General features: G+C 45.5%; 1 protein-coding gene across 2 annotated transcripts in view; it reads right to left on the bottom strand.

The window, feature by feature from the left end:
• Positions 1 to 464: 464 nt before the first annotated feature.
• Positions 465 to 26,999, bottom strand: part of KDM4B (lysine demethylase 4B) — a 180,842-nt gene continuing 154,307 nt past the window's right edge. For both annotated transcript variants that reach the window (XM_088149338.1, XM_088149339.1), the window contains exons 12-22: positions 25,446 to 25,566; positions 23,344 to 23,522; positions 18,324 to 18,546; positions 16,261 to 16,337; positions 15,849 to 15,904; positions 14,907 to 15,015; positions 6,169 to 6,354; positions 5,915 to 6,079; positions 4,471 to 4,590; positions 3,707 to 3,799; positions 465 to 2,613 (exon numbers count right to left, since the gene is read on the bottom strand). In XM_088149338.1, the coding sequence (XP_088005464.1) occupies positions 2,455 to 2,613; positions 3,707 to 3,799; positions 4,471 to 4,590; positions 5,915 to 6,079; positions 6,169 to 6,354; positions 14,907 to 15,015; positions 15,849 to 15,904; positions 16,261 to 16,337; positions 18,324 to 18,546; positions 23,344 to 23,522; positions 25,446 to 25,566 (1,488 nt within the window). In that variant the 3' untranslated portion in view covers positions 465 to 2,454. The remainder of the gene's footprint in view (positions 2,614 to 3,706; positions 3,800 to 4,470; positions 4,591 to 5,914; positions 6,080 to 6,168; positions 6,355 to 14,906; positions 15,016 to 15,848; positions 15,905 to 16,260; positions 16,338 to 18,323; positions 18,547 to 23,343; positions 23,523 to 25,445; positions 25,567 to 26,999) is intronic.

Below are 26,999 nucleotides of genomic sequence, written 5' to 3'. Positions count from 1 at the left end.
TTTTAACCCTTCCAATGAGGCATTACAGTTTCTACACATGCAGATTGGGGGGGGGGGGAGAGAAAATGGTGGCACATTTTACTGGAGTGCATTTCCACACCTTGAAATATTGCTGACTTTACAGAGAGCAGCTCTTGTTGGCCAACCTTGAGTGGTTCTGCCTAAATAAATTCTGCCTAAAGCAGCGGACAACGGGAGAAGGGGCGGTTCAAACAAGAAAGTGTAAGGACTTGTGTGAGCGCTGTGCCTCCTTTCTTCTTGACCAAAAGAGGTGGTTTCAGGCATTGGTGGAAAAAAAAAGATTCTGTGTAGGCAAGGAAGCTGGTGGGTTTTATTTGAGACTTCACGTACAAATCTCTCCATTGTTCCTCTAGATCAGTGTTTTTGAAACTTGACAACTTTAAGACGGGTGGACTTCAACTCCCAGAATTCCCCAGCCAGCAGGGCTGGCTGGGGAATTCTGGGAGTTGAAGTCCACCCGTCTTAAAGCTGCCAAGTTTCAAAAACACTGATCCAGATGATCCAGGAGTTCAAGACACACCCGCAGTCAGTCTGCCCCACCGGATTCCCGCACCAATGTGGAGGTTCAACACCTTGCAACAGTTAGCTAGGGGCACCGTTCCTGCGTGTTGCAACAAGCTCCAGAAGGAAGCTTCTTCCACTTCAGCTTTTAAGACTGGCTTTCTTTCCAGGAAAAGAAAGGGGGAAAAAAAGGGTTATCTTCGAATTTCATGCATGCAGATGAGGCTGTGAAGAAATGGGTAAGCTGAGTGTACAAGCTGCATAGAAACAGCACCTATATCTGCTGGGCACTCAGTGGCAAATTATAAGAGAGACCTCCTGAAAAAAATGTGAAGTCATGCAATGGCGTGGTGGAAGAGAGGCGAGCCAATGAATCAGGCCCCAATCTGTTAGCTTTGATTCTTTGCACACAAATCTTCTGCTTCATCTGCGTGCAAACCTGAGCCGGGTTCTTGCAAAAATCTAAAATGGCTATTTAATTCATGCAGGTGGCAGACCCCTCCCTTTAGTATATCTGGGTAGTTCATGCTGAGGAGGGGACAGAAAAGATGCTGGCAGGGTTGGGAGAGGGAGGGGCTGCCAAAGAGTCATCTTTTCCCTCCCCTCCAAGGACAGCATCTGTGCAGTTTGCAAACAGAAAGAATGAAACAGAAGCCAATTGGACAGAAACGACCTTCCCTAAAGCACTGCACCAGTGTTTCCCAAACTTGGCAACTTTTAGATGTGTGGACTTCAACTCCCAGAATTCCCCAGCCAGCCAGCCACATGCCTCCCAAGCATAAACAGGAAGGCAGAAAAGAGGACAGCCCCCTCCCCAATAACCTGGTATAAAAGGGTTAAGACTGAAACCCACCTACTAACAATTCCAATGGTGTAATTTATTACACAATGTTTCATTTGAAAATGTCTTTTAACAGAAATGTCCCCGTATTCTTTTTCCATGAAAGAGGTATTTCCACCCCCCCAAAATAAAATAAAATAAATAAAAGTTCTCCTTCTCTGTAGGATGGCAAATGGTTTTTTTTTCTGGGGGGGGAGAGCAAGGGTGGGGGCACCATAACTCTCAAGACACTGGATTCCAACTTTCACTGTTGCTGACCACGAGGCCAGACTAGCTGGTAGACCCAGGAGAGGACCCATTTCTGGTAACTCACCCCAAATGCCAGGAAGGATGCCCGATTCATTTCTAAAGCTGTTTTACAAGGGAGAGAGAGGGGGGGGAAAAGCCTGTGAAAACCCTTCACTCTTTCATTTTGTTGGTTTTGCTTGCATTTTTTTTTAAAAAACACAATGTTTTCTTTTTTCTTTTAATAGAAAATGTCAAAGGCAATTTTTAATATATATATGTATATATAATATATACATACACAAATTGCTAATTCCAAAAAGGCTGCTTCAGTAGTCAGGGAAATAGCACCTTTTCAAAAAGGGAAAGGAAATAGAGAGAGAGACTTACGGTGTAGGGAAAGAGAGAAAGAGAGATGGCTGAGATTAAAAACTGGAGCCACCATAGCAAATTCCAAACATTTCTTGAAGCTTTTTTTACCAATGAAAACAAACAAATGAAAGATTGAAAGTTCAGTCACACATAGCTTTGCTTGCCCGTATTCTTTCAATGTTTCTGTGGAGAAACGTTTCTTCCCCCCCACCCCACGACCCCAAGGAAAAAGGTTTTGTCCACTCAAAAATCGTCAGCAGGAAGAACAGAGGTAGGCTGGAGCAAGACTAGCTTCTCAAAAGTCCAAACCCAGAATGGAAGGAAAGAACTAATTTGCAAGTTATTGCACAACGGCTGGGTCTCTCACTCCACAGTTTTCCACTTAAATTAACTTTCCGCAGGGTGGTGCAAAAGGATGTTTCAAAGAGTTCCAATTTCCTTTTCTCGAAACGTAAAGCACTGTTCAGCCTGGTGAAGCTCCTCTCGGTTCCCGGCTAAAACTTAGCATGCAGGAAGGTCTCCGTAATAGCAAAGTAGTTGGGGCCCGGGCTGCTGTCCTCACAGCTCTTTGTGGCACCCACCCGCGGGCGCTTGGCTGCTTTCGAGTCGTCTCCCGAGATCGTCTCTTCCTGAGGAGCTCCGCTGCTCAGGGACTGCCGGAGGACAGGAACAGGACAGGCATGAGGGAGGGAGAAAGCAGAGACCACAGGGAGATCTTATTGGAATGAGGAGAGGCACAATTACACCAAAGGCTTTCAGGCCGGCCCTGCCAGGTCCCTGGACTAAGGTGCCCCTTCTGCATGGGACACACACACCCTGCCCAAACTCAAGGGTTACGTTTCTCCCCTACCACATCCAAAGAGAGGAAAAATCACAACTTCTGCTTAACAATTCAAGGGACTGCATGGCCAGAGAACGCAAACCTTTCTCCTTCTGCTCTTGGAGTACAGAAAGATGCCAGGGAGGCTCAACAGTACTTCCTATCAGAAACCGTGTTAGCCAGATTCTCTGCTTCTGCTCTTTCGCAATTTTGTTTCTAGTAGGTTTATCTTGTTGTTATGCTGCCAAACGGTTTGCCAGCGATCTACAGTCAAAGGAACAGCGTGTCTTGAAGAACTGGCCCCCTTGCTAAAATACTACCACGATTATCATGGCTCTTCCTAAGGAGCAGCTGATTGAGTGTCCTCCACAGGTGGCGCAGGTACACAACTCCCTCTCTCGGCACACGTGCAACGTATCTGTACATTCCTTCTGCACGCCCACCAAATTAAGGCTTCCAGACCCTCTGAGCTGGCTCTTTCTGGACCCTGCTCAAGAACAATCTGCTGCTTTGCAAGGAAGAAATCCCAGGGTCAATCTCTGGAATCTCGGGGTGAGTTGAGAAACTGCTTAACTGCTACTGGGGTAGACACTACTGAATTAGCTTGGCAGAGGGCAAAAGGGAACTTTCCATATGCTTCATTTTCCACCTTCCATCCTGCCTTCCTTTTGGTGCAAAATGGAAGAAGCTGTTCAGGTTGACATGAGCTGCGGGTGTCTCATTCCCTGAATCGTGGCCCCAAATAGGGCCCTGGAGAAAGTGCTCGTTCTGCTTTGCCAGCTTTTGACTGTGGACATCTGCACTGCATGCAGATAATGTTGTGAACATCCTGGGAGACAGCAGCTTTGACCTGATTTTCACAAAAATCTTGCAAAAAAAGCTCCAAGCTGCACGTCTGCAAGAATGAGCCCCAGACAGACACCTACCAGGCGAGATTTCACTCTCTTGGGAAGTTCCTCGTCGAGGGTATAGATCTCCCCTCGTTTGACCATCAGCTGAGAGCCATCTTCAAACTCTACCTGTGGAAGTAAATGGAGTGATTGTCAAGCACTTGGCCTCTTGTTTATGATCCATCACTGCCATATTACCACCCTCCCGCTCTTCTGTTGAACCCAACTGAGATGGGTTAGCCTCAGGTATGCTCCTTGTTCAGGCTCAAATTATCCTACTTCAGACACATTACGTGAAGACCGAGCTCTCTAGAGAAGGCTCTGATGTTGGAAAGGTGGAAGAAAAGAGAAGAAGAGGATGACCAGCAGCCAGGGGGAGGGACTCAGTTACAGGGGCGATGGTTGCACCCTCGGAAGAGCTGAAGGACCAGGGTGGGAATAGATCACCACGGAGAAAATCTATCTATGTGGTTGCTAAGGATCAACAACAACTTAAGGGCACACAGTCAATCAATCAATCAATCAAAAATAGTCCTTGTTAAATCCAGAGACTGGCTTCTGCTTAGGAGCCACAAACCACCCACGTGGAGTCTTTTGCTCTGCCAACCGAGACACCAACACAACCCAATTTGCTTGCAAATATCTTGTTCCAGACTACAAAGAACAGCTTGTTCATCAGCTCCCCCCAGATGCCTCTGGGGAGGCATCATGGCAAGTTTTCAATTCCAAAAGCAGGCCAGGGCCCTCACCGAGGGAGCATCTAGTTCGAACGGGGAGGAGGAGGAATCCTGGGCTCTTACCTGAAAGATCTGACTGACGTGGGCAGCAATGAACTTGGCTTGGTAAGTGATGCCGTTGGTCAAGTGCAGCTGGACCAACTCACCCTCAGCAGGTGGTCCCATCTTAAGGCAGTCTCTGCTCTGAGAAACACATTTATTTATGTTATTTATTTAAAAGATTTATATGGCCCCCACCTTGTGGCACACAATTCTGCTGCATTTTGGGAAGGCTGGGGGATTCAGGAATAAAAATAGGTGTCTTTAAGACCTGCAGCTGCTTTCAGCACCTATTTCACCCTTAAAACCTTTGAACTGCAACCACTGACTGCTAACATTGGTAGGAGGTATGACCTCAGCTTACAGAACAGAGGAGTTTCTCATGCTCATATAACATTTGTTGCCTAGTCCCTTTGCTGTCCTTCTTCCTCCTCTGCTGCCTGTTCTCTACCATCACTGAGTAGAGGTTGTCCTTGTTTAGCGACCACAACGGGAACTGGCAACTCAGTCATTAAGTGAAGTGGTCGTTAAGTGAAACTGCAAATGGCTTACTTCAGCTTTCTTTTGCTTTACAGCCCTGTGAAGGTCATAAATGCGAGGATCAGTTACAAAGTTATTTTTTCATCACCGTTGTAACTGCAAAAGTCGCTCTATGAGGCAGTCACTAAACAAGGACTACCTGTAACTCTTTCAGCAAAGTACCAAAGAGCAACCAGATGTTTGTCTACTATTATCTGCATCAGCCTTCTCCAACCTGGGCTTTCTCCAGATTGCAGGAAGTCCCTTAATTCCTAGGTGGCATGGCTAATTGCTGAGAATTCTGGAAACTGAAGTGCACACCTCTGAAGGGAGCAACCTGAGTTCTGACCTGGATGCCAGGAACTGAATCAGAGATACCATGCATCTAAACCAAGTGCCTGCCATTGAGTTATGAATGCTTCCAATGAACAAAGTGCCAGACAGGAAACACAGCCAGATAAGCTAATTCTACTTTATTGTAAAGCTACACTAACAGGATCTTGCAAGCTTGAAAATACAATTCTCCTGTCGTCACCTTTACAGCCCGATAACTTAGGGAGGGTCTCTCCTGAGTCTCTTGCTCTGCTCACTATGCAGCTGTGGGCTATGCTCCCTCTTTTCTGACCATTCCCTAGGCAGCATCTCTTCGCCTGGTCTCCCAAGGTCATTCCCACATACCATTACACAAAGCCACCAGATACTGAGTCAGGCCATGGCTCTATCAGTCCCTTAAAGGCCACTCTGAGGGACAGAAGCTCTCTAGTGCTAAGTTCTGCACTTCAGTCCAATCAGATGCCATAATAATCTGATCAGTTTCTTGGGTGTGGTGAGGCTGGCTGCTGTTCTGCTTCCAATGAAACTCTGTCCCTCCAAAAGAGTAAGAGGACTCTCACATCTGGAGATGTTACACCCACCACTCTAAGACACCCTGCCCCTCAAAGCTACTTACAACAATGTTTTCTGGATAAATGTTATCACTGTAAGAACCATCGTCAAAATTGACTTCGTAAAAGGTTTGCGTTGTCACCCCAATCACTTTACACCGGTAATAGAGGCCGTTCCTGTTCTTCGTAATTACTGTCTGGCTCAGGGAGACCTCCCTGGAAAAAGGAAGCTATAAAAGACAAAGACTTTAAATAAGCAGAAGGGAACAGGGACAACGAAACAGAAGGAGGGGGAGGGACAGATCCAAGGGAGACCTACAACATGGCTGGCTGCTTTGTGTTTGAAGCAGGTGATGGACACAACATAGGGCCAATCATCAGGCTCAATGGGCACTCCTGCCGCATGGGCGCAGGTGACGTGGAATGACGTGGAGCAGTGCTCATACGAGCATTGGATGCAGGCACCCGACACCTTCTTCATCCGCTTCCGGCAGTACACACATTTCTGGAAAGGAAGGGAAGCTGGTGTTATGGCTCAGCAGAGGGTTCAGCGTGACAGCAGGGTCTTTGACAGTGCAAAGTGCGGATTCTCTGCTGGAGCGCTGCCAAGCACAAGCAATTCAGACAAGGCAAATCGCTGGGAACTACAGAATATTTATGTTCAGTTGCGACATAACTCTGAGACTCCGAGGCTGGAGGTAAGGATCCTAGCCAGACCTCAGTCTGATCCAACAAAGGATCCTGCACCACGTTCCGAGCCACCTTCCAAAGGAGAAAGCTATCAACTACCACTAGCCTAGATGTTACTTCTGGGAATACAGGAAGCAGACAGATGCTGTCCCACTCACGCCCTATTTGTGGGCTTCCCTGAGGTGTAACAGAATGCTTTGGTCTGGGCTGGTAGCTCCTCTGACACCCATTCCTAATTCTGGCTGCTGCCTCAATTCTCCCACGGTTACAGGTAGTCCTTCACTTATGTCCATTCATTCAGTGACTGTTCAAAGTTACAGCAGCACTGAAAAAATGGATGTATAACCGATCCTCAAAGTTCCAACCATCACAGGACGCCTGCGGTCAGATGATTGCGATCTGGGCACTTGGGTGCCCGGTTCATGATTATGACATCGCAGGGAGCTATGGTCACGTGATCATCATTTGTGACCTTCCCTGCCAGGTTCCCAATGCAATGTCAGTAGGGAAACTGGCAGGGAAGGGTGCAAGTTGCTCCAGTGAGTCCCCCCCATTGGTTTTCCTGCACTTGTGCCATGCCACACTCTCCACCCCATGGCCTTCTTGCACTTGCACAGCACCACAGCATCCCCCCCAGCCTCCCCCAACTCACATGCGACCTGCACTGGGCCTCTCAGGGTCTCCCCCACCCCCCTGCTCCTTACCTGGGACTCCCACCGCTTCCCGCTTAATGACCTGCGTGTCTTGGGATTACGATGGTATCTGGGACTCTTGGGATTGTTGTCACTAAGTGATGCGGTTATGTGACATTGCGCTTCATGACCATGTTACTCACAGACAGCAATCCCAGTCCCAATTGCCATTGTAAACCGAGGACTACTTGCATTTCCAATACCTATGCGGGTTGCTGAAGGATGCAGAGGCAAACACTCTGTATGCATTCTGCGGGGGGGGGGGTGGCGGGGGGAAAGCAGTAGACTGTGAAGCTACAAGTTACAAAAGCTTCCCACATCTTTACTGGCTCCTCCTGTTAGCTAACTAAACTGGCATAAGATACAAGCGAACCGAAACCTATTAGAAATTACAGCTAATGCCATCTAAATTGACATGATTAATTATGATTGCCATAGAGGCCTGTGACCTTGCTCCTAAATCAGGATCCCCAATGCGGGATCCCTCCAGATTCATCGACATCAATGCCCAGAACTATCAGCAACTGCAATGCTGCCTGGGGAGTTCTGGTTGAAAAAGAAAACAATCTCATGGAGTTGAAAATGTGAGAAAATGTATAGTGGATCACAATGAACCCAACTGGAGTCTGGGAAATGGATGAGAAGCAAAACCCCAGCCCCGTTTCAACTTCACAACTGCCTGCAGCACTGGGTCAGGAGAGTTTTAGATGGAAGACTGAAATACTCTAATATTTGGGAAGTGTTAGACAAGTCCTTCCCTAACCTAGCCTCATTGTCTGAATGATGCTTGAGCGTCATACAACCATCTACCGAGGGGAGTCTCTAATAAGTCAAGGGCCTCGCCCATAACCATTACGCAGAGGAAAGATACTCCACTGACAAGGCCAGGAACTGCTTCTAGGGTGACCCCCCACCATGCCCCCTTCATAACTGCCACCGGCCTTTCACTAAACTGCCTAAGAGTCCCAGCTGGGCTGCTGGAGATTTTTCAGCCATTCACATCCAGAAAATGACAGAACGGCAAAGCGTCCTCGGACATGGCTTTTCTTTCACTGTGGTCCCTGGCCTCGACCTCTGTAGAAGGGGAAGGCCTGTTCCTGACAAAGAAGCTGCTAAGCTGCCCCTTCGGGGACGGCTATCGGGCATCTTCAATCATACTAGTGCTTGCCTTGATCACAGAGGGCCTCAGGATGGACTGTTTCATAACAAGACCTCATTGGTACTGATAAGCCGCCCAAATCAACTGCTGCTCCAAATCGTCTCAGCCCAGCCAGTGTAACGTTCAACACAAACGTATAACTAAATCTACTACCTGTCTAATGTTAATCTTCACAGCAAATTACAGGGAGTCCCCACTTTAAGGACAAGTTCCGTTCCCAAGGTGTGTCCTTAAGTCAAATTTGTATATAAGCTGGAACAGTATTATTGCATCATACTGCATAAGCAGTATTGCACAATGAACTCGAACCATTGTGTATTTAACTCGAATTTTGCTACAATAGGCTCCATTCTTAACTACAGGTTGTCTGCTACCCGGGGGTTCTTAACCCAGGGACTACCTGAATTGCATCTACTAACGGCTCCTTTTCAAATCTCAAAGTCTCAGCTCGAATCTGAATCAGAATATTCACAACTGCATTTGACCAAATCTACCCAATCATTTTTTCCTGGAAACTCCACGTCCCCTACAAATCACTCAACAACCTCATACTGTCTAAATGTATCCCCCTCCTTGTTTTATAACACAGCCTTGATGTCATTTTTTAAGCCTCAGTTTGTTATTTCAACTGGAGCTGGGAGACTGATTAAAAAGCATCTCTGATTAACAGCCGCCCCAATCTGAGCTGTGGGAACAGAGGCTGGAGCAACCAGAGGCCAGGAGGAATAACACAAGAAGGCCAGAGGTCCAACGCATGCAAAATGCCAATTGTCAGTGGAATGGCTTGCTTTCACCTCCTGGAATTGGCAGCAACTATTTCTAAGCCAATTTACTGAAAGCTGAAATGGGTCAACCATGGAAAAGCTCCAACTTCGAGATTTTCCCCTTCAGGGTCCTTTTGAAGGCCACTGTGGGATGGTTCTGTAATCTGGCAAGGATGTTTGATCCCATTTTTCTAACAGCAACGGACCCATCTTCTCAAAAGAATGCTCGGGGGAAGAATTTTAATGTGAAATGACATGCAATCAATCCCAGAAGCTGTTTTGCAACTTCTTGTGTGGGGCATGGGCTCAGAGATGCCCTGTGTCTTAGTGTGACACCTGGCTCTACCTGGTGAATTTCCAGAGTGCTGCTAAGCGACAAAAACTAGCCTGGAAGCTGGAAGTCTGTTCACCTATTTCTGTTATTTCTGTAGAGTAGAGAGTTTCCGGGGATGCGGTGGCACAGTGGCTTAATGACGCTGAAAGTTGCCGGCCAGAAATGGCTGACGCTTCAGCTATTTGAGTCCACCTTCACGTTAAACAGGGTGAGCTCCTGTTTCCTCCGCAGTTCCTGTCAACCCAACAGGTTGAAAACTCACGTGAGTAGATAAATGGGGACTCTCACTCCGGTGGGAGGAAAAATGCTGGCGGCACCTTGGAAAAAAGGAGACGGGAGCAGTTGCTGGTAAAAACGCGAAACAGCGCTCACCCGAAAAAGGGCGCGAAGCAACGGAAACCCCGCCTTCTGTGCGCGCCAACTGGGCTCTGCTCTAGGAAGGAGGCTCTGGCAAACCACTTCCGAAACACTTGCCTTGAAAACTGCAAGGACTCGTCCAAGCAGTCACTGCAGGGTCAGTAATGACTGAGCGCAGATAAAAAAAGAAAAAAGAAAAAAAAGAGTTTCCACACTGTGCCTACATCCTCCCTCCTCAGTTAAGTGATTTAGGGGAACAGGATCTGCCTCCCAGGGCTGAGCTTGCCAACTCACTACCTCAATGGCCCTGCTCCCACAACACACTTACGCCAATCAAATTTCTCTCCCAGTGATTCTGGCACTGAACTGGGACAAACGTTGCTATTTTGGGAAAGAAAGAGTCCCTGCCCCACTTTCTCCCGGGGTGCCGAGAGCATTCTGGCAAGGCTTCAGGACATCACTCGCTCCTTTCCCATCAGCCAGACGTGCTTCTGGTGCCAGGCCCAGGACTGGAAGGCAGGGGCTTCCCTTCTCAACCACTCTTAAGAACAGAAGTGGGGCCCTGCTGGATCAGACCCCTGGCCCATCCAGTCCAGCGGTCTGTTCTCATAGTGGCAAACCAACCACACCAGGAAGCCCACTGGTCTCCCAGCAGATGGCCTTCAGAGATAGTTCCACCACCATCAAGGGCTAATAGCCCTCCATCCCCACAACCTCCATGAACTGGTCCAACCCTTTTTTTTAAAGCCACCCAAGCTGGTAACCAGTCCCACATCTTTGATTTTCCTTTCCTTTCCTCTCCTTCCTCCTTTTCTTGGAGGACTTAGGCATGCAAAATGGGTAACTGACCAAGCTGATGTTTTCCACTAGTTCCACCTGCATCGGTTTAACTTTGTGTGTGACTGGTCTGTCTAGGGCTCTCCTTAATTCCCTGGAATTAAACGACTGGGCTGAGTAGCACATTCATGTGTTATGGGGAAGAAGGCTAATGAGATGTACCCTTGAACTTGGTCTTGAACACCTTCCCAAAGGCTGCTTCCTATTATTTCTTCTTCAATCCCCAGTACATACACAACACCTATGCCTTCAGCCCGAGCTAGACAATTTTCTTCAGCTTCTTGGGGAGAAAGCAATTTTCTTTTCTTTGTTATTTTCTGTCTCCAAGGGTATGTGGCAGCAATGTAGTGATTTCGCTGGAATGAGTGAGGCTGAAGCTTTGATCCCCTTTTTTATTCTTAAGGATTGCAAATGTTTTCAGAAACTGGATACATTACTACCTCTATTTTACTAAGTATGCTACGCAACAAAAAGGGAGAGAGAATGCACCATTGCAAATTCCTGTTTTGCTGAATTTTGGCAGTGAACTCCTGAGGTGGTGTGGGAGTTGTGGGCTGTAGGGTAGAAGGGCTGTGGGAACACATTCTTTCAGAGCAGTGTTTCTCAACCTTGGCAACTTTAAGAGGTATGGACTTCAACTCCCAGAATTCCCCAGCCAGCCATGCTGACTGGGGAATTCTGGGAATTGAAATCCACACTTCTTAAAGTTGCCAAAGTTGAGAAACACTGTTTCAGAGAGAAATACACTTGCTACTTAGAAGGATCTTAACTCTGAGTACTTCCTTCAGCCACCAGTCCCTTTTAAAAAAGTACTATAGTGGAAATACAGTAGAAACCTTGAAAAATACGAAGAGGAAATCACTGAACAGTAATGCAATCAAACAGCCATCATTGCTGCAGCTACGAATAAGAAGAAGGTTGTCTACCCCAGGATGAATGAATGCTACAATTCATGTACTCAACAGAGGGGATGACAACTAATTATTCTGAAATTCTACATCGTAAATAATTTACAGACAAGCCCTGCAAAGCCCCATCAGGAGCCACACAAACAATGCCCTTTCTAAATAAGGAGGTGCACCAGAGCATGACAAGGGGATTATTCTGTGACAAAGAGAGACATCTCACCTACATGGATGCATCCATTTTGGAGCTAGGAGGGGTGCAAAGACTTAAGAGGAAAGAGGGAAGATTAAAAAAGATCTCAACAGGCTTGAGCAGTGGGCTGAGAGGAACAGGACGGAATTGAATGTGGAAAAATGTCAAGATCGGCACGTAGGTAGGAAAAACAGAAGGCACAAGAATGGGAGAGGAGAGACTTGGCTTGGTAATGGTATGAGTGAAAGAGATCTAGGTGACTCTGCTGATCTCATTACATGTGAGCCAACCATGTGATGCAGTCGTTAAAGGATCTGGGTTTGTTCAGTTTGCGGAAAAGATGCCTAAGGAGAGAGAAAAAAGCAGTCTTCATATATCACAAAGAAGAGCGAGTGGACTTCTTCTCTACTGCCCCGGAGGGCAGGACCTGAACTAATGGGATTCAGCCACAAGGAAGGAGCTTCAATATTAAGTTACAAATGTAAGGTCCCTTCCAATTGTAAGGTACAAATGTAAGGCGCAAGCATAGATGGGAGAGAGCTGGGTTGGCAGTCATTACATGCAAAGGATCTGGGTGTTCTATCACAAATTGAACATGAGTCAGCTGTGGGATGGAGCTGCTAAAAAAGCAAATGCTGTCTTGGGGTACATGAACAGAAACACAGAGTCCAGATGACAGGAAGTAACTGTTTCACTCTACTTAGCCCTGGAGACCCTCTTTCATCCAGTTCTGGGTACCAGAGTTTAAAAAAAATGAGTGACAAATCAGAGTGGGTTCAGAGAAGGGCTTTAAGATGGTGGGGGGGTGGTCTGGAAACCAAGCCTTATGAGGACCTGGGTAAATTTAGTCTGTAGCAGAGACGGCTGAGGGGAGATAAGAAAGCAGTCCTCAAATGTGAGAAGGGTCAGAAGGAGGAGTGGACTTTTTCTCTATTGCTCCAGAGGGCAGGAGCAGAAGTAATGGATGAGAACTCGAAGGATATTTAGGCTGGGATCAGGAGGAATGTCCTGACTAAGAGTTGCCAGCCAGGAGAACAGGCAGCCACATGGATTGAGGAGTTTTTGTTCACTAGAGGGGGATGGATGGTCATAATAAATCCTGGGCTGAGTAAAGGGTTGGTCAGGTGACCTCTCAGGTCCCTTCCAAGTTTATGATTCTATTTCCCCATTTTGCTCTGGGGAGGAGCAAAGGAAGTGTCAGAGGTAACTGTGCTTGCCTTCTCCTCACTAGAGCCCCGCTTCTGCTGACTGAAATCATACCACTGGGGCATAAGGACCCTCTCCCTGCAAAAGCTCACCAGCTGTCAAGTTACTGCCTACCTTAATGGGAAAGGTTCTGTGACCTGCTTCAAGAGATGATTCTGTCCCCAATGGTTTCTTCTACCTTCCAAAGCCACCCCCTTAAGCATTCCCAGGCATTAGAAAGCTTACCTACTTGTTTCTCCTCTTCCGAATCCTGCCACAAAGCTTTCCAAGTTCCCCTCCCCTCTGGTCTCTCCCTCTGCCCTGTGCACACTGGTTTTCTCAAAGATCACCTGTTGCTATTCAGTTAAAAAGAACTAAAAAGAGCACAGACTGTTTCGTGCTTCATTTTCAAATCAGGTCACTGCAGCACAGAGGTTTGTCTGCTGTAGGATGTTTGCTTACTCCACCTTCCCACCAAGAGACTAATTCAAACCTGGTCTATTTCCCCCACTCCATTTCCCTTTGCTCCCAAATGGAAACATCCTAATTTCAGCATGCATTTCTCCACTTCCCAATACTCTCCCCCTCCCCCACAATGTAGCTTACCAGCTGACCTTCCTGTCAACACCTAGAAAGAGGGGACTGTGATACACCAACCAGAAGAAAAAGGAAACTAAAGGAACTACAGAAGAGAAGGACCTGAAGCCTTCTTCAGGCTGCTGAACCTTCTGCAGCAAAGCACAGAATTGGAAGACAAAGCAAGCACTTTGCCAGAGACACTTGGCTATTCTTTTGAATTTAAGGTAGCCAAAATATGGGAGATCAGTTTAAAACTTTGCCTCTGAACACTGGAAACTACCTTGTTCAGACCACTGAGCATTCAGTCTTCAAAACCCGCAGAGAGCTCATTAACTGGAGTCTCTGCGGGCTGAACCCAGAACCTTCCACCTCTGAGCAGTAAGTTCTCAACAAAAAGGCAGAGTTAGAGTCCTGGGCCCTTGAGTTTCTACCTGCCAACTGCTGGGGTTCAGTCCCCCGCAGGAATGCAGAGATTGGAGAAGAGTTGCTCCAAGCGTGCCTAGGCAAAGGCAGTGCCTCAAAATGGGTGCTCTTGTGCCACCAGCTTGGAACTGCTTTCAAGACTGTGCCTTTTCAGCTTCTCCTTATCCGCATGATTCCTCCTCCAGCCTGCACATCCCTGTTCATCCCCTTTTGCCTTCTCTCCACAGATGCCCAGGGTTCCACCAGCCACATGATGATTTACAAACCCTCCGGATGCCATGAGCAGCATCAGAACTTTGGATTGCAAGCTTCTTTCCCTCTGGATGGAACTCTGGTCCTGAAACCAGCCAACGCCCCAATGATCGTGGCTTTGCAGCATCTCTGCACCCCAGCTCCCAACGTGTAGTTGGCGCACTAAGACGACAACCACTGCTTCACCCTAAATTCATGCCTGCTTCTACAGACCACACAATACCATGAAGCAGCAATACAGAGACGCCAAGAGGGTACAAGCTGCAAAGGCTTTTGCCAGAGGGCTTAACCGATTTCTCCTGGGAGGCCCATTAAGCAGTACAAGCCAGTCCCATGTAAAAAAAGGATTTTTAATTTGCTGTGACAAGTGTGGGTAATGAAGAGGATGGCGGGCTGAAAAAGTCAGGTTATCCATAAAGGAGCTGGCTCCATGTTATTTATTGCTTGTGTATCAATGCGGTGCTGTCACTCCAGCCTAAATAATGAATGCCTTTTACCTCCACAAAAGGGTCCAAAACCCCATTTGCACAAGGGAGGGAGGGCAAACCTCTCCAGATAGCATAAGAGAGGCTCTCTAATCTTCTGGCAAGGCCTGCAAGGGCTACTGGCCTGTTAATGTCCCTTTCCCTTCCCAAATGAGTTACCAGTTTCCACCTCTGTCCGAGTATGGGCTGAAGTGGCACTTACCAGTTTCCACCTTTGCTCAAGAATGGCAGTGATGTCTACGGGGTGGCGCTCAAGGATGTTGACAAAACGGGCTTCTGGGACAGCAATTGCGCAGATTACATGCACCCACCTATGAAACATCCAAGATGGAGAAAAGAAATGGAAACACCACTCTTTTTCCCTAGATCTCAGGGAGTCATCAAAATAGGAAATGTTATCAATAAGAGAGAGGAGGAAATGCCACAGGTGTCTCCACAACTGCCCAATGAGCAATTCTGGTCTTAAAACGAGGAGGCTTAAAACTGCCACTTGTTAGAATCTTACAGTACTGAGTCCAACTTGGTTGGAATTTTATTAAGACTTCCAGTCAGCTTACAATGGTCTTGGCTGATTATACATATTGGCACATACATAAATCTAAGAGGTATGTATTATAAAATACTTCTCTCTCCACCATTCGCCCTTCAATTTTTTTTAGGTTCCACTTCCAAATACTAAAGAAATCCTAGATAAATTCTTTTGTGTGCTTAAGAGTTCCCAACACTGACCAGCAAAACATTTCCAAGAGGTCTATGAATTATGTCTCATGGCTGCATACACCACCTCAGCTGCTTCGGTTTTTTTTTTTTCTTCCTTTTTTCTAAGGCCCAACCGGGGACACTCTTAGTCCAAGCACTTGCTATTAGCATCGTGCTCTCATATCTCATCAGCCTGCCAAAGTGAGAAGCATCATTCACTAAAAAACAAATAAACAAATAAACCCTGATGGTCTTAGTAAAATTATGTCAGTTGACTATAATGCACTTCACAATGCAGTTCTTCCTTTGAATAATGCACTCTTCATTGTAGGAGAAGCTACCTGCTCTTTTGGAAAGAAATGCAGGTATCTTAGCAGAAAAATACTTTGAAGTCAACATTACAGGGCCCCCACATTTAAAAAACTAAACTTTACAGCCAATTTACCTTCCATCTGTAGTTCTTTGAAGGGCTCCTCCCCTGAGATTACAGAGACAGCAATCCTGGGAAAGCAACATGGAAATTATATTTAGCTGCTAAAAAGAAAAAAAAACCTTGAATTATCTGACACAGGGTGGCCACGAACTTCAGCAAAAAACATTTGGGGAATTGCGGGCAGGTGGGAGGGGAGAGGAAAGAGGAATTACAGTCAGGGCCATATGTCCTGATGAAGCACTTTCCAGATGTTTCTAAAACAAAAACAATTGTCACAGCATATTTCTAGTCATCTTCCTCCTCCTCCTCCTCCATCACCACCACCATGAAATCTCAGAAGCCACCCTGGGTTCAAGGCCAGTGTCGTGGTGGGATCCTACCCCCCACTTAGCCTTTTTTGTCACCAAGAGAGAGCTTTGCCTACCGCTAGTATTGCGTTTGCTGAGCAACGGGAACAGGTCCAGCCTTCATTCACAAGGTCCGGGCGTATCCCGTAGCAACCTGTAACAAAAATGAAAAAGCATCAAACTGAAAAAAAAAAAAAGCTGAAAAAAAGATCAAAACAACCAATTAAAATCATTTGTACTGAGCTCATTCATCCCTGGTGCTAGGGTCGATCCAGTAATAAAACATTTAAATCAAATCCAATAAAAGACTAATGTTTTATTTCCTCAAAAGTACATACAACAGCACAAACAGAAAACATGCAAACAGCACTTCTTTTAAGAGGCTCAAGCTAGGATTTTGTCCATCTCCAGGGGAAACCAGTCCCCAGCAATGCTTCTCTGAATGCCTCTTTGGGCAGATGGAAAACTCAGTATTTTTTCTAAAGGCTTTGTGATAAAAGACTTCCAAAAACAAAGGTAATGCTGACACTTTTAAGAGGCAACTGTGGTAATTAACCAGAGCCAAGGGGAGGTTTTATTCATTATATAAACTTTCTTCCAATCTCTTTTTCCCTTCTGTAAACAGAAACCTGTACCAACGCACAAGCAGAAACAGAGGGCAGTTTGTGATTAATTTAAATAAATAATTTCTTTTTAAAAAGAGCTTGGGGGCCATTCCTTTGGAAAGCTGATTAGAAAACCGAAATGCAATCTGTGGGTCTCAACTGAAATATTCATATAACTCAAAAGCTTTGTGAAGAAACCATGAAATTTCAACATTGATTTCTTGCTTCATGACCACGAGAAAAAGAAACCTACATTTATTTGCGCAGGACAGAAAAGCAATCTTTGGGAAGAAAAGATACATTTTTAGAAAAGATGCAAAAATAGACCCAGAGTACAATGAGGTATTTGGAGGAACACGAGGAAGCTGGCTAGAAATACGCACCTGTGCAGTAGATCACCCCTGGGTGGGATTCAAGTTCTGCATCTTAAGAGACGGATGGCCCAGCAGGGGTGTGGGGGTGGGGGGGTGATAGGCAGGCCTGGCTCAGATCTGCCTAATATCTGTGTTATTTTAAATAGAGGTAATGAAACAGGCAGAGCTGGCAATGAACTGCTGCAAGGGGATCAGCTATGTCTTTTCTCATTACACTCTATACCATTGTTTCTACATCTTCCACCCATCCTCATGCACTACTGAAATTAGTAAAATGATTCCTGAGCTTTGAGACTGTATTTTTTTAAATAAAAACAGCTCAGAAAAGTGATGAAACAATCAGTTCTTTGAAAAGGTGTACTGAGGAAAAGCGACCATTAGGAGAAAAAGTCTTCCTCTCCTTCCTAGACCTTCCTTGCCTTCTGCTCAACCAAAGTCTTCCGTGGAGGCTCGCCCATAATGGATAGAGGAAAGAAGTACCCAATAAAATAACAGACTCTCTTCTAAGAGATGCTACCTTGCCAACAGACCAATCTATAACAGAAAACATCAGAATGGCCAAGGCTGGGAAGGTTTTAGTGGATGACATAAGAATGCCCCCTGGTCTCTTCATAGGGATATTTCCAAGTCAGACTTGATTACAGAGGCAACCTCTGATTTCCTCCTGGGGATTGAGGAAATTTTGGAGCCATGGCTTAGGCTATCTTTGGAGATACCCAAAAGCTTGCTTTCTTGTGGGGCTTTCAAAAGTGTTTTAAGCAACCCATGATGCTGCCCACCAGGGTCATTAAATGATACTGTCTTTGCTGTGCTGCTCTGGGTTACAGAGAAGATGTGACCCTTCTGGGGTGGATGGAAGGCATCCTGGGACAGATGCAGCAAGCTGTCTTCCACAAGTGTTCCAAGCCACAGAAAAGCAAAATATATATTCCTCTTTCTAAAAATTACAATTTTTTTTCAGAGAGCCTTTCTAGTATTTGAATGCATTTTCTTGACTTACATATCAGAAGCCCTACATATTGGAACTGTAGCCAGCTAGTGCCAGTAGTTTGACCCCCTATGAAGATGTGACCCCATCAGACGTGGAGGATGAACAGGTATTTTGGCTAGAGAAGCCAGGCAGAAAAGTTGCTGCAGCATGAAATCTCAGCACACACTTACTGGCATGGACTTGCAGGCAGCACTTGGCACAGGAAATTAACAAGCTGTTTCCATCTTCTCCGATGTAGGAGTTGGAAGGGAGGGGCTCCGTGTTTTCACTGCTTGAGGTGAAGCACATTTCAGGGATCAGAGGCTTGGTCTTCTGCCCATTCTTAAAAGGTGGCTGGAGTGAGGGGCTTTCAGCACTAGGGAGTGGAGCTGTCTCTTTTTCCATTGGCAAGACCTTGGAGCAGAAAGACACATTACCCAAATTACTACTGCAGGGCATCCATCTTTCTTCACCCGTCAGAGAACTGAAAACTGCTATTTGGGAAGAATTTTCCCCACAACAATAACAGAATTACTTCTAAGGTGCTCATGGATATCCCATGTTATGCTCCCAGCCTTGTTCAGTTTGAACAGGAAGCTTTTGCTGCCCATCGTAATGAGCGTGGTGAGCTTTGAGTTCCCATCTACCCCCTGGTCCTCTTTTATAGCCATAAGAAGTTTGAAACCATCTGTTACCTTTTTAAATGAAGTAGGAAGTCCTATGAGGTGCAAACTTGGCAAACTATAATTTGTTTAATTACTAGTTAAAGAGAACATGTTGGGAGCACATTGTGGTCTCAGCCCCTTAATTGTTTGGTTTATTCAATATTTAGAATTTAGTTAAATCACAGTTCAGATAGTAACAGCCTATATTTCCTATTTTGTTAACAGGACTTAAAAGTTAGCCCTTTTAAATATGCTGGTGGTCATAGTGTATGTAGAAAGAGAATTTAGTACAAAAAGGGCCATGTCCCTACTAAAATACCTTTTATGACCAAAGAAAATAGTTGAAGATGATTATCTGGATCTCTTCCAGTCTGGATTCAGGCCCTGACGTGGGACACAGAAATAACACAGGCTGTTCCGGTGGATGACCTGCATCAGGATCTAGAGGGTAGGATTAAGCCCCTCTTAGCCCTTTAGACCTCTCGGTGGCTGTTGATACCAGCAATCATGGTAAATAATGGGGTCTGTATGGGGGTTGCAAGTCCCCCCCACATTTTACAGTGGTCCCACCCCTACCTTAGCAAGTGGCTTCAGTCAGTAATGGGCAAGAGCAGTTGAGGTTGGGTTTGCCCCAATGTAGGGGACCTCAGGGCTTGATTGTCTCCCCACTGCTATTTAACATCAATATGAAGCCATCAGAAGAAGTCATCTGTTGGTTCAGGTTGAGACACCATCAGGATGCTGATGATATTCATCTAATACATTTCTATCTGAGATACCACCAGTGATGGTGGAAGAATCTAGATGGGCCAAGATAAATTTACACTGAATATCAGCTAGATAAAATTATTGTTAGTCCAGAAACGTCTTGGCTCATTGATTGCTCCAATGATTGTTCTGAACATGGTTGTCCTTCCTCTGAAGGACCAGGTCCACAACTTGGAATCTTCCTGGCTTTAGAGCATCTGTTGGATGTAGAGGTACATCCAAGGGGGACTTTGCCCAACTGAGGTTGGTGCACCAATTACAGTCCTACCTGAATCGCAAAGCTCTGACCACAGTGACTCATGCCTTTATCACCACACACTTAGGCTATGTAACACACTCTACTTGGGACTGTTTTTGAAGACAACTCAGAAACAGCAGTTTGTAACAAATGCAGTGGCCAGGATGTTAGTGGCTGAGAGCCATGACTGCAATATAACACTGATTCTCCAATGGCTGCACAGATAGCCAATAAGTTTCTGAGTCCAATTCAAAGTGCTGGTTTTGGCCCATAAAGCCTTATACAGTTCAGCTCGAGGATACCTTAAAATTGCCAGTCATTCTGGCCAACCCAGACTAGAAAGCTGCAGCAGTTAATGGTCAAATCTGTAAAAAGCCATGATATCTTAAGCTACATGCCATCAAAAGCTAACAGCACTGATTTGGGGAGCCTTGGCTTAATGTCCTTGAAAGAATAGGGATGCTCATCAAGGCAAACACAAGCAAAGCGATCTTGCACTGCAATACAGCTTTGGAAATAAGACACTGCTTTTCGTCCTCTGCCTCCTTGGCATGCTTCTCTGCCTTTTCAGCAAATTCCTTCCTCAAAGGACACCTCAGTTTTCTGATAGCAAAACCAGCCCTGAGAGGCAAAAGATTAAAAACATCCCAAGCCTCTTTATTAGGTCTCATACAGTCACATGGAGCAGTGTTCAGGAGACATATAACGCTCAGACAGCTACATCAATCAGGATAGGTCCCCCAACCAAGCAACACACCTCAATTGCTGAAACTTCTTTTTAAGTATGAACAGCTTGAAGGATCTACAAATTTAAGCTATATAAAACAATATAATTTATAATAAATACAATAATAAAAGATATCCACTCGTGTGCAAAATGCACTAAGTGACCTGCGTGAAAGAAATGCCCAATCTGTGAAGCAATTGATATTAAAGGAGAATATCACATCACAGACCAGTGTTTTTCAAACCTGGCAACTTTCAGATGGGTGGACTTCAATTCCCAGAATTCCCCAGCCAGCATGCCAAATTTGAAAAACACTGTCGTAGACACTACACTGAAGCAAACCAAAGGCCAACATTCTGTTCCCCAAGCACCTAACTGTGTGTCCCTCAGGACCTGAATCTGACAGCCCCTTTGGGGGAGTGCACTTAGTCATTGCTGCGAATCTGATGGCCCCATGTGGGGGGAAAATCGGAGAGAAAAGGAAAAGGCAGAGGTGGTGGGGAGGTGGTGGGAGTACAAGTCAGGAAAAGCCAAGGCTGGGGGGTTTCATTGGGATGCTGGCTGAAGGAGGGAGGGAAAGGAAAAAACCAAGGGCAGCCTTACCTCCCCAAACCCTCACAAAATCACAACGGGATCTCTGACTAAAACCTTGGCCCACATAAACATTCCAGTTTTGTTTCTGCTGACCTACAGTGATTTGGATCAATCTGGCAGAATGTCCACAATGCAATGTTTATTTCAGGTTTTATTTTGTATGCGTGCCAACTATCTGTATCTGACTTTGGAAGTTTTTTTGTTGGGGCAAGTTTTAGAATTTTACTTTTTCAGTTATCGTCAGAGTCGCTTATGGAGTGAACATGGGAACCAGATGTAAGAAATCATGCATCAAATACATGTGACATATCTGGCTTAATGTACTTTTGGCAACTATGGCCAAGGAAAATTTGCATCTTCTCCAACCCGCCCCCAGGAGCAGAACTTGAAATCCCAGCAGTACCGTCTGTTAATCAGAGAAGCCGGGGCTGTGCCCATCAAAGACATACAAATATTATCTCTTATTTACTCTAATGATGGAAAAATTACATATAAATTAAGCTTCAGAAAAGAATATTATATTCCTTCCTTCCAACTGCTGCTCAACACTGTTTGCAGAAGTGCCAGATGATCATCAAATCAGCCGTCAATTGTAATGTTTTCCAGGCAGCTGTATGAATTAAGCGAGCCATAGAGATTAGTCACTGCAATTCTTGCGAACTACTGTACAGACTGCCACCTGAAGGCTCTTGAAACAGCAGTCGATCCCAAATTGCTATGACTAACAGCTACGGCTTTAAACAATTCACAGTGGTAAAACAGGAGTCAATGTAAAATAGCCATTTTTGAATCTCTTGAGCTGTGTGCAACTCTGATCAACTCAAGGGGTGTGCCAGGCTTTGCACAGGATGCCAAGAGTTGGGGGGAGGTGTGAGACTAGGCTGAAGCTGCCATAACTAAAGATGAAGCAGACACGTAAGCAGAGAGGGCAAACGGCCGGGACTCTTGTCTGAAAGATCCCTTGGGGCGGCGGATAAGAAGGAAACAAGTCATTAAGCAAACAAAGGGAAAAATGTCACCTGAACCAGACAAAGGAAGATGGGCCTGAGCGTGTGGAAAACACCCCAATCCCAGCTAAACAACAAAGAACTTTTGGGGATTAAAAGGGGTCCTGAAGCCCACCCACTCCTTTGGATCCAGACTTTTGTCCCTCTAGTTAGTGCTTGGCAGCCTAGTTGAGAAGGACTAAGCGTGTGAGAAAGAGCAAATGTACATTGTAACCAGTAAAGTTTTGCTGTTACTTTAAATTCACTGGATCTCCGTGTATTCCAAAGAACCTCTTGTGCCTCAGTGTTCGGCTGAAAGTGCATGTCCCTGATTATTTCCTGGCTGTTGATCAGGGCTGTGTGTCTGTCTGCTCCAGTTGCATCTATCTGGAATGCCCAGGTAGAAAGCAAGGGGGGCTTACAAGATCTGCATGCCTCAACAGACTGTGAATGTGTAAGTGAGTGACCATAAGCCAAACCTGGGAGCATGAGTAATGGAGGAAACCAGGGGCTTGAAAGTGGCACATCTGTATGGCAGTGGGTAAAAGAGTTTGAGTTTGAAACAACTGTTCTGATGGTTCTAGAACCCATTTTTGAATGCTGAACATGTTGGAATGGCTGGAAGATTACTGGAATCCTGGTTGGAACACCCCATGTCAGACCTGAAACAACTCTTTCAAGCCTGAAATATTTCAAATTCAAGGTATTTTGCACTTAGAGGACAGAAAAAGAGAAGAGGATAGAAAAAGAGATTTCACCCTATTCTTTAGAAAGGGCAAGCAACGGATTGACGGGCTCCATTCTAGAATTCAATGAAGACACTTGTTTAGCTGTACTAAATCTAGGATCTTGGGTGCACCATTGGAAGACCTGAAGGACCAGGGGAGGGGCAGATCATCATGGAGAAAATCTATGTGGCTGTGAAAAGTTGACACAGACTTGATGGCACATAATCAATCAATTGAAGCCTAGGTTCTAGGCGGCTCCTCCTGAGTTCCAGCCAGCTAAAGGAGGGAGAGTAACATCTTACATCAATATGCATGAACATATCTCAGGATCCCCATCCCTTCCCCAACCACGCAAGCACACATACAACTAACCTTGCCATGCTGGAAAAATGCCTGGACTAGTGGTTCACCACCACTGTTTTACCACTGCTAAACTTCCATGTCTTCACTGGGTGAGGGAAGAATTTAAAGTATCCATTTGCCCCTAGAACAGCTGCACAATTACCTGGTTATAGGGGTAGAAGAGAGTGCAGATGGCACAGTATGGCTCATTCAGGGCAGCAGCAGCATTGAATCTTCTTTCCGCTGCAAAGTTGGGCACTTTGTTTTTCCACTGGAGGGAAAGTAAGGACTTCAGGGGCTCAGGATCACCAACATCTTCCTCGCCAGGGAACAGGAGAGTTTCTGAAGGACAAGATGAGCCAAGAAGAGCAAGTTCAGAACTAGGCGCACAGAGCAGTGGCTGGGAATGGCCCGTGCAACCTTCAAAAGATCAGATCGTTTTCTGAAAGTGGAACAGTTATGAGGATATCTTAGCAGGCAAGTCCTCCAGGAATTCAGCAAGGACTAAAATAAAGATCAAAAAGGAGAAAGAGAGAGAATGCCTCCCAATTAACTGAAAACAGAAGTTAAATCAGTTTCCATTTTTTAAAAACATGACCTGACTAAATCTCCAAGACTATTTAAAGTAGTTTTTAAAAATCCTTATGATCAAATTCAAAAACTAACTATCCATTATTATGGCTCTCAAAAAAAAAGTGTTGGGGTTAACTAGATCTAAGATCAACTCAAATCCAGTCCAAGACATCAAGTATAAAGGAAGCAAAACTATCTCAGGTGAGGCTCTTACCTCTGTTGTGTCAGCTTTAAACTTGGCCAGGGTCTATCAAGAGTGGATTTAGCAAAAGAGCATTATCACTGCAAACTTGCCTACATTTACAGCTAAAGACAGGAACCCAACCAACTTGGTTTGTAAAATATTGAACCCAATCATTCAATATTTTACAAATGTATAAATCACCCTCCCCTGCCAACTCTCCTTCTCCTGCAGTGTGGTCTTGCATGTACGTTCAATTCAAAAGTGCTGGAATTTTCTTGACAGTGTGCAGGAAGAGCCATCATTTGGTCCAGCAAGCCAGACAGCTCTGTGACTCAAGGGTCCAAGAAGCAACAGTGTTTTGCAGCAAGCTTCACGGGTCAGGTCCAGCAAGGCAAGAAGACAGGGATGAAGTCCAAACCAGAAATAAGAGATAAGAGATAAAAACCACCTGCCTGCTGTCCCCTGCAACCCTCCCATCCCAAACTAATTGCTGTGGTGCCGTGATGCAATCAATGCTCACAGCTATTTTAACTGTTCAGGGGCGAGCTGTCATCAACTGAAAGGATGGTGTCTTGCACAGATGCTGTGGAAAAATGGAAGAGCCATTTTCTGTCTATTAATGTATGCTATGATGCAGCAAGAGTTTCTGTGGTGGGGTGGGGGGCACACAGCCTGACTGGTAGAGGCAAAAAGGCAGAGATATTGCAATCTGCCACCAGATGGACTGCTTTGACACTGAAGGAAGTTGTCTCAAAACCTTTTGTTTTGTGGCTCACACATTCTGCCCCCAATCCCATGAAACTCAATGAAGCTTATTTCTGAGTAGACATGCATTTAACAACATTGTTAAGCAGTAGGAGAAAAATGATCTGCCTGTATTATATTGTATATACTGTTTGTCTCTCTAGTAAAAAGAATAAGATACCTCAAATAGGATGGCTGGTGTGGGTCTTCCGGGCTGTGTGGCCGTGTTCTTGAAGTTTTGTTTCCTAACGTTTCGCCAGCACCTGTGACTGGCATCTTCAGAGAGCAGGAGCACAGACAGGAGCAGTTCTCTCTGTGCCCAGTCACACAGCCCGGAAGACCCACACCAGCCATCGTATGCCAGCCGTGAAAGCCTTCGACAATACATACCTCAAATACCTTTAACAAGCTGCTTTAAAAAACAACAACAGTAAAATATATTAGCCTGTTAATGTTTTCATGAGTCTGCTAAGAGATTAAGCAGCCTGTGATTCTGTGGGAAAATAAAGCCCCCGGCAAGGGGACTAATGGTGGGAAGATGAGAATGTTTCATCCCTTCACAATCTGCCCAGGTGTGCTTTGATGCTAACCATGGTTCCTCCACAACATAAAACCAAGCAAGCTGGCAAAAGAGGATTGGAGTGATCTGTTACTCCTCTTCCAGCCTGTTTGCTCTCTTATATGCAACTCTGTTGCCTAGGGCAACCAGAGGAATTACTAAATGCTAGCCCATTCAGAAGCAGCCCTCATCATTTTCAACTCACCTTCATCACTGGAGGCTTCCTGCTTCACCACAGACAAGGGGGAACGGGTGGGTGGCTTCCCCAGTGGGTGGCGGCGGCTTTTCTTGATCTCCATTTTGAGTTTAGAGAAAGTAGAAGTAGTCTGGAAGGAAAAAAGCCACCAAAATAAAAGAGCATTATTTTGTATACCTTACAATGGGAACAATGGAGGTCTTATGATGAAAAGCTCCAAGGTAGAACCATTAATGCCTTTTTTGGCAGCCTTTTCTGATCTGCTTTTCATCCTGATGCTACCATTCCAGCCATGAACATCTGTGTCTGGCAGTGATAGGAACTGTGGTCCAGGCTACCAGAGGATGAGCTCTTTGCATTTCGCTGCTGTAACTCAGCAAAATTCTGTGGGTCAGGAGAAGCAGAAAGACAGAGTGGTATACACCCTACAACCGCAAACGCTCAACAAGGGAAGCTGAATGTGAGAAATGAGTCAACCTGCTTATCTGTTCTGCATATAATAAAGGAGTAAAAGAGCAACACGTTGATGGCTCCGCTCAGCCTCTGGCGCATTGCCTACATATTTTTCAGCATTTTCTTAACCACAATAAGGACTAGGCTGTTAACAACAAAATCCAAAATTAAGTTCTCTATCTGCTGAATTCTGAATGAAACTCTAAGCCCCATGGACTTGTGAAGCACATGCAGCTGTAAGAAGGTTAATAGTTATTTTCAGTATATTAAATGGACAGGGCAAGAAGCAATAGCTTTAAAAGCTCCAAAGAGCTGCAATGAAAATCCAGAAGAGCCTTTTAAGTTCATTTAGAGCATCTTGACGATGAAAGCAGGTAAGAGTTATGCATCTTTCCCCTTTACTAAGTGTTTTAAGAGAGGGCCACCTTGTCAACTGCTAGTCATCTGTATGACAAGAACAAATGGCCCACAAATAAGATCTCTTCTCCCCCCTTAATTAAATGAACTGATTATCTTCTCAGCCTTAAGGTGGAGCTAGAAGCAGGCCCACAGGTGTGGGGTGGGGGTGTGGGGTGGGGGTGGAGGGTGGGAAGAACATCAATATTGCTAGTGAGAAGCTACTCTTTCAATAAGTCTTTTACAAAAATCTCTGATGCAAACCTTTGCTGCTTTAATGTACGGCTCTCTGCTGGACAAGCAGACACTCTCTCCCTGGAGCTCAGACTCCAAGGTCCTTTCCCAAGCTTACCTGGACACATCAAGGTTTGAGCCTGGGACCATCCAAGGCAAAGTAGAGGCTATACCCTCCTTTCCCCAATGAACTAGAGGAGATGTGAGGGGACTATACAGCCTGACCATCGATGAGGAAGACTGTTTGTATGGCAAAGCACACCCCCAGCTGCTAAACCACAGTGTGGAGAACAGAGCAGCTCCTGAGAACATGCCTCTCTCTGCTAGGGGTGGCATAGCCTGCCTCTCAACAGTAAGCCTGGTGCGGATGACACATGGATCCACCATTTTATGAGAGAATCATAAAATACCCACTCAATGGCATGATTTAAATGGGCTCTGCATTTTCCAGGTGAGCTTCTGGTCCCACTGATTCCAGCT

The sequence above is a fragment of the Python bivittatus genome, unplaced genomic scaffold, assembly GCF_059951505.1.
Source record: "Python bivittatus isolate LINGU-HERP-01145 unplaced genomic scaffold, Pbiv_v1 ctg000580_np1212, whole genome shotgun sequence".
Classification (NCBI taxonomy): domain Eukaryota; kingdom Metazoa; phylum Chordata; class Lepidosauria; order Squamata; family Pythonidae; genus Python; species Python bivittatus.
The sequence above is the reverse complement of the archived record's forward strand: the minus strand, read 5'-3'. Positions and strand labels throughout refer to the sequence as shown.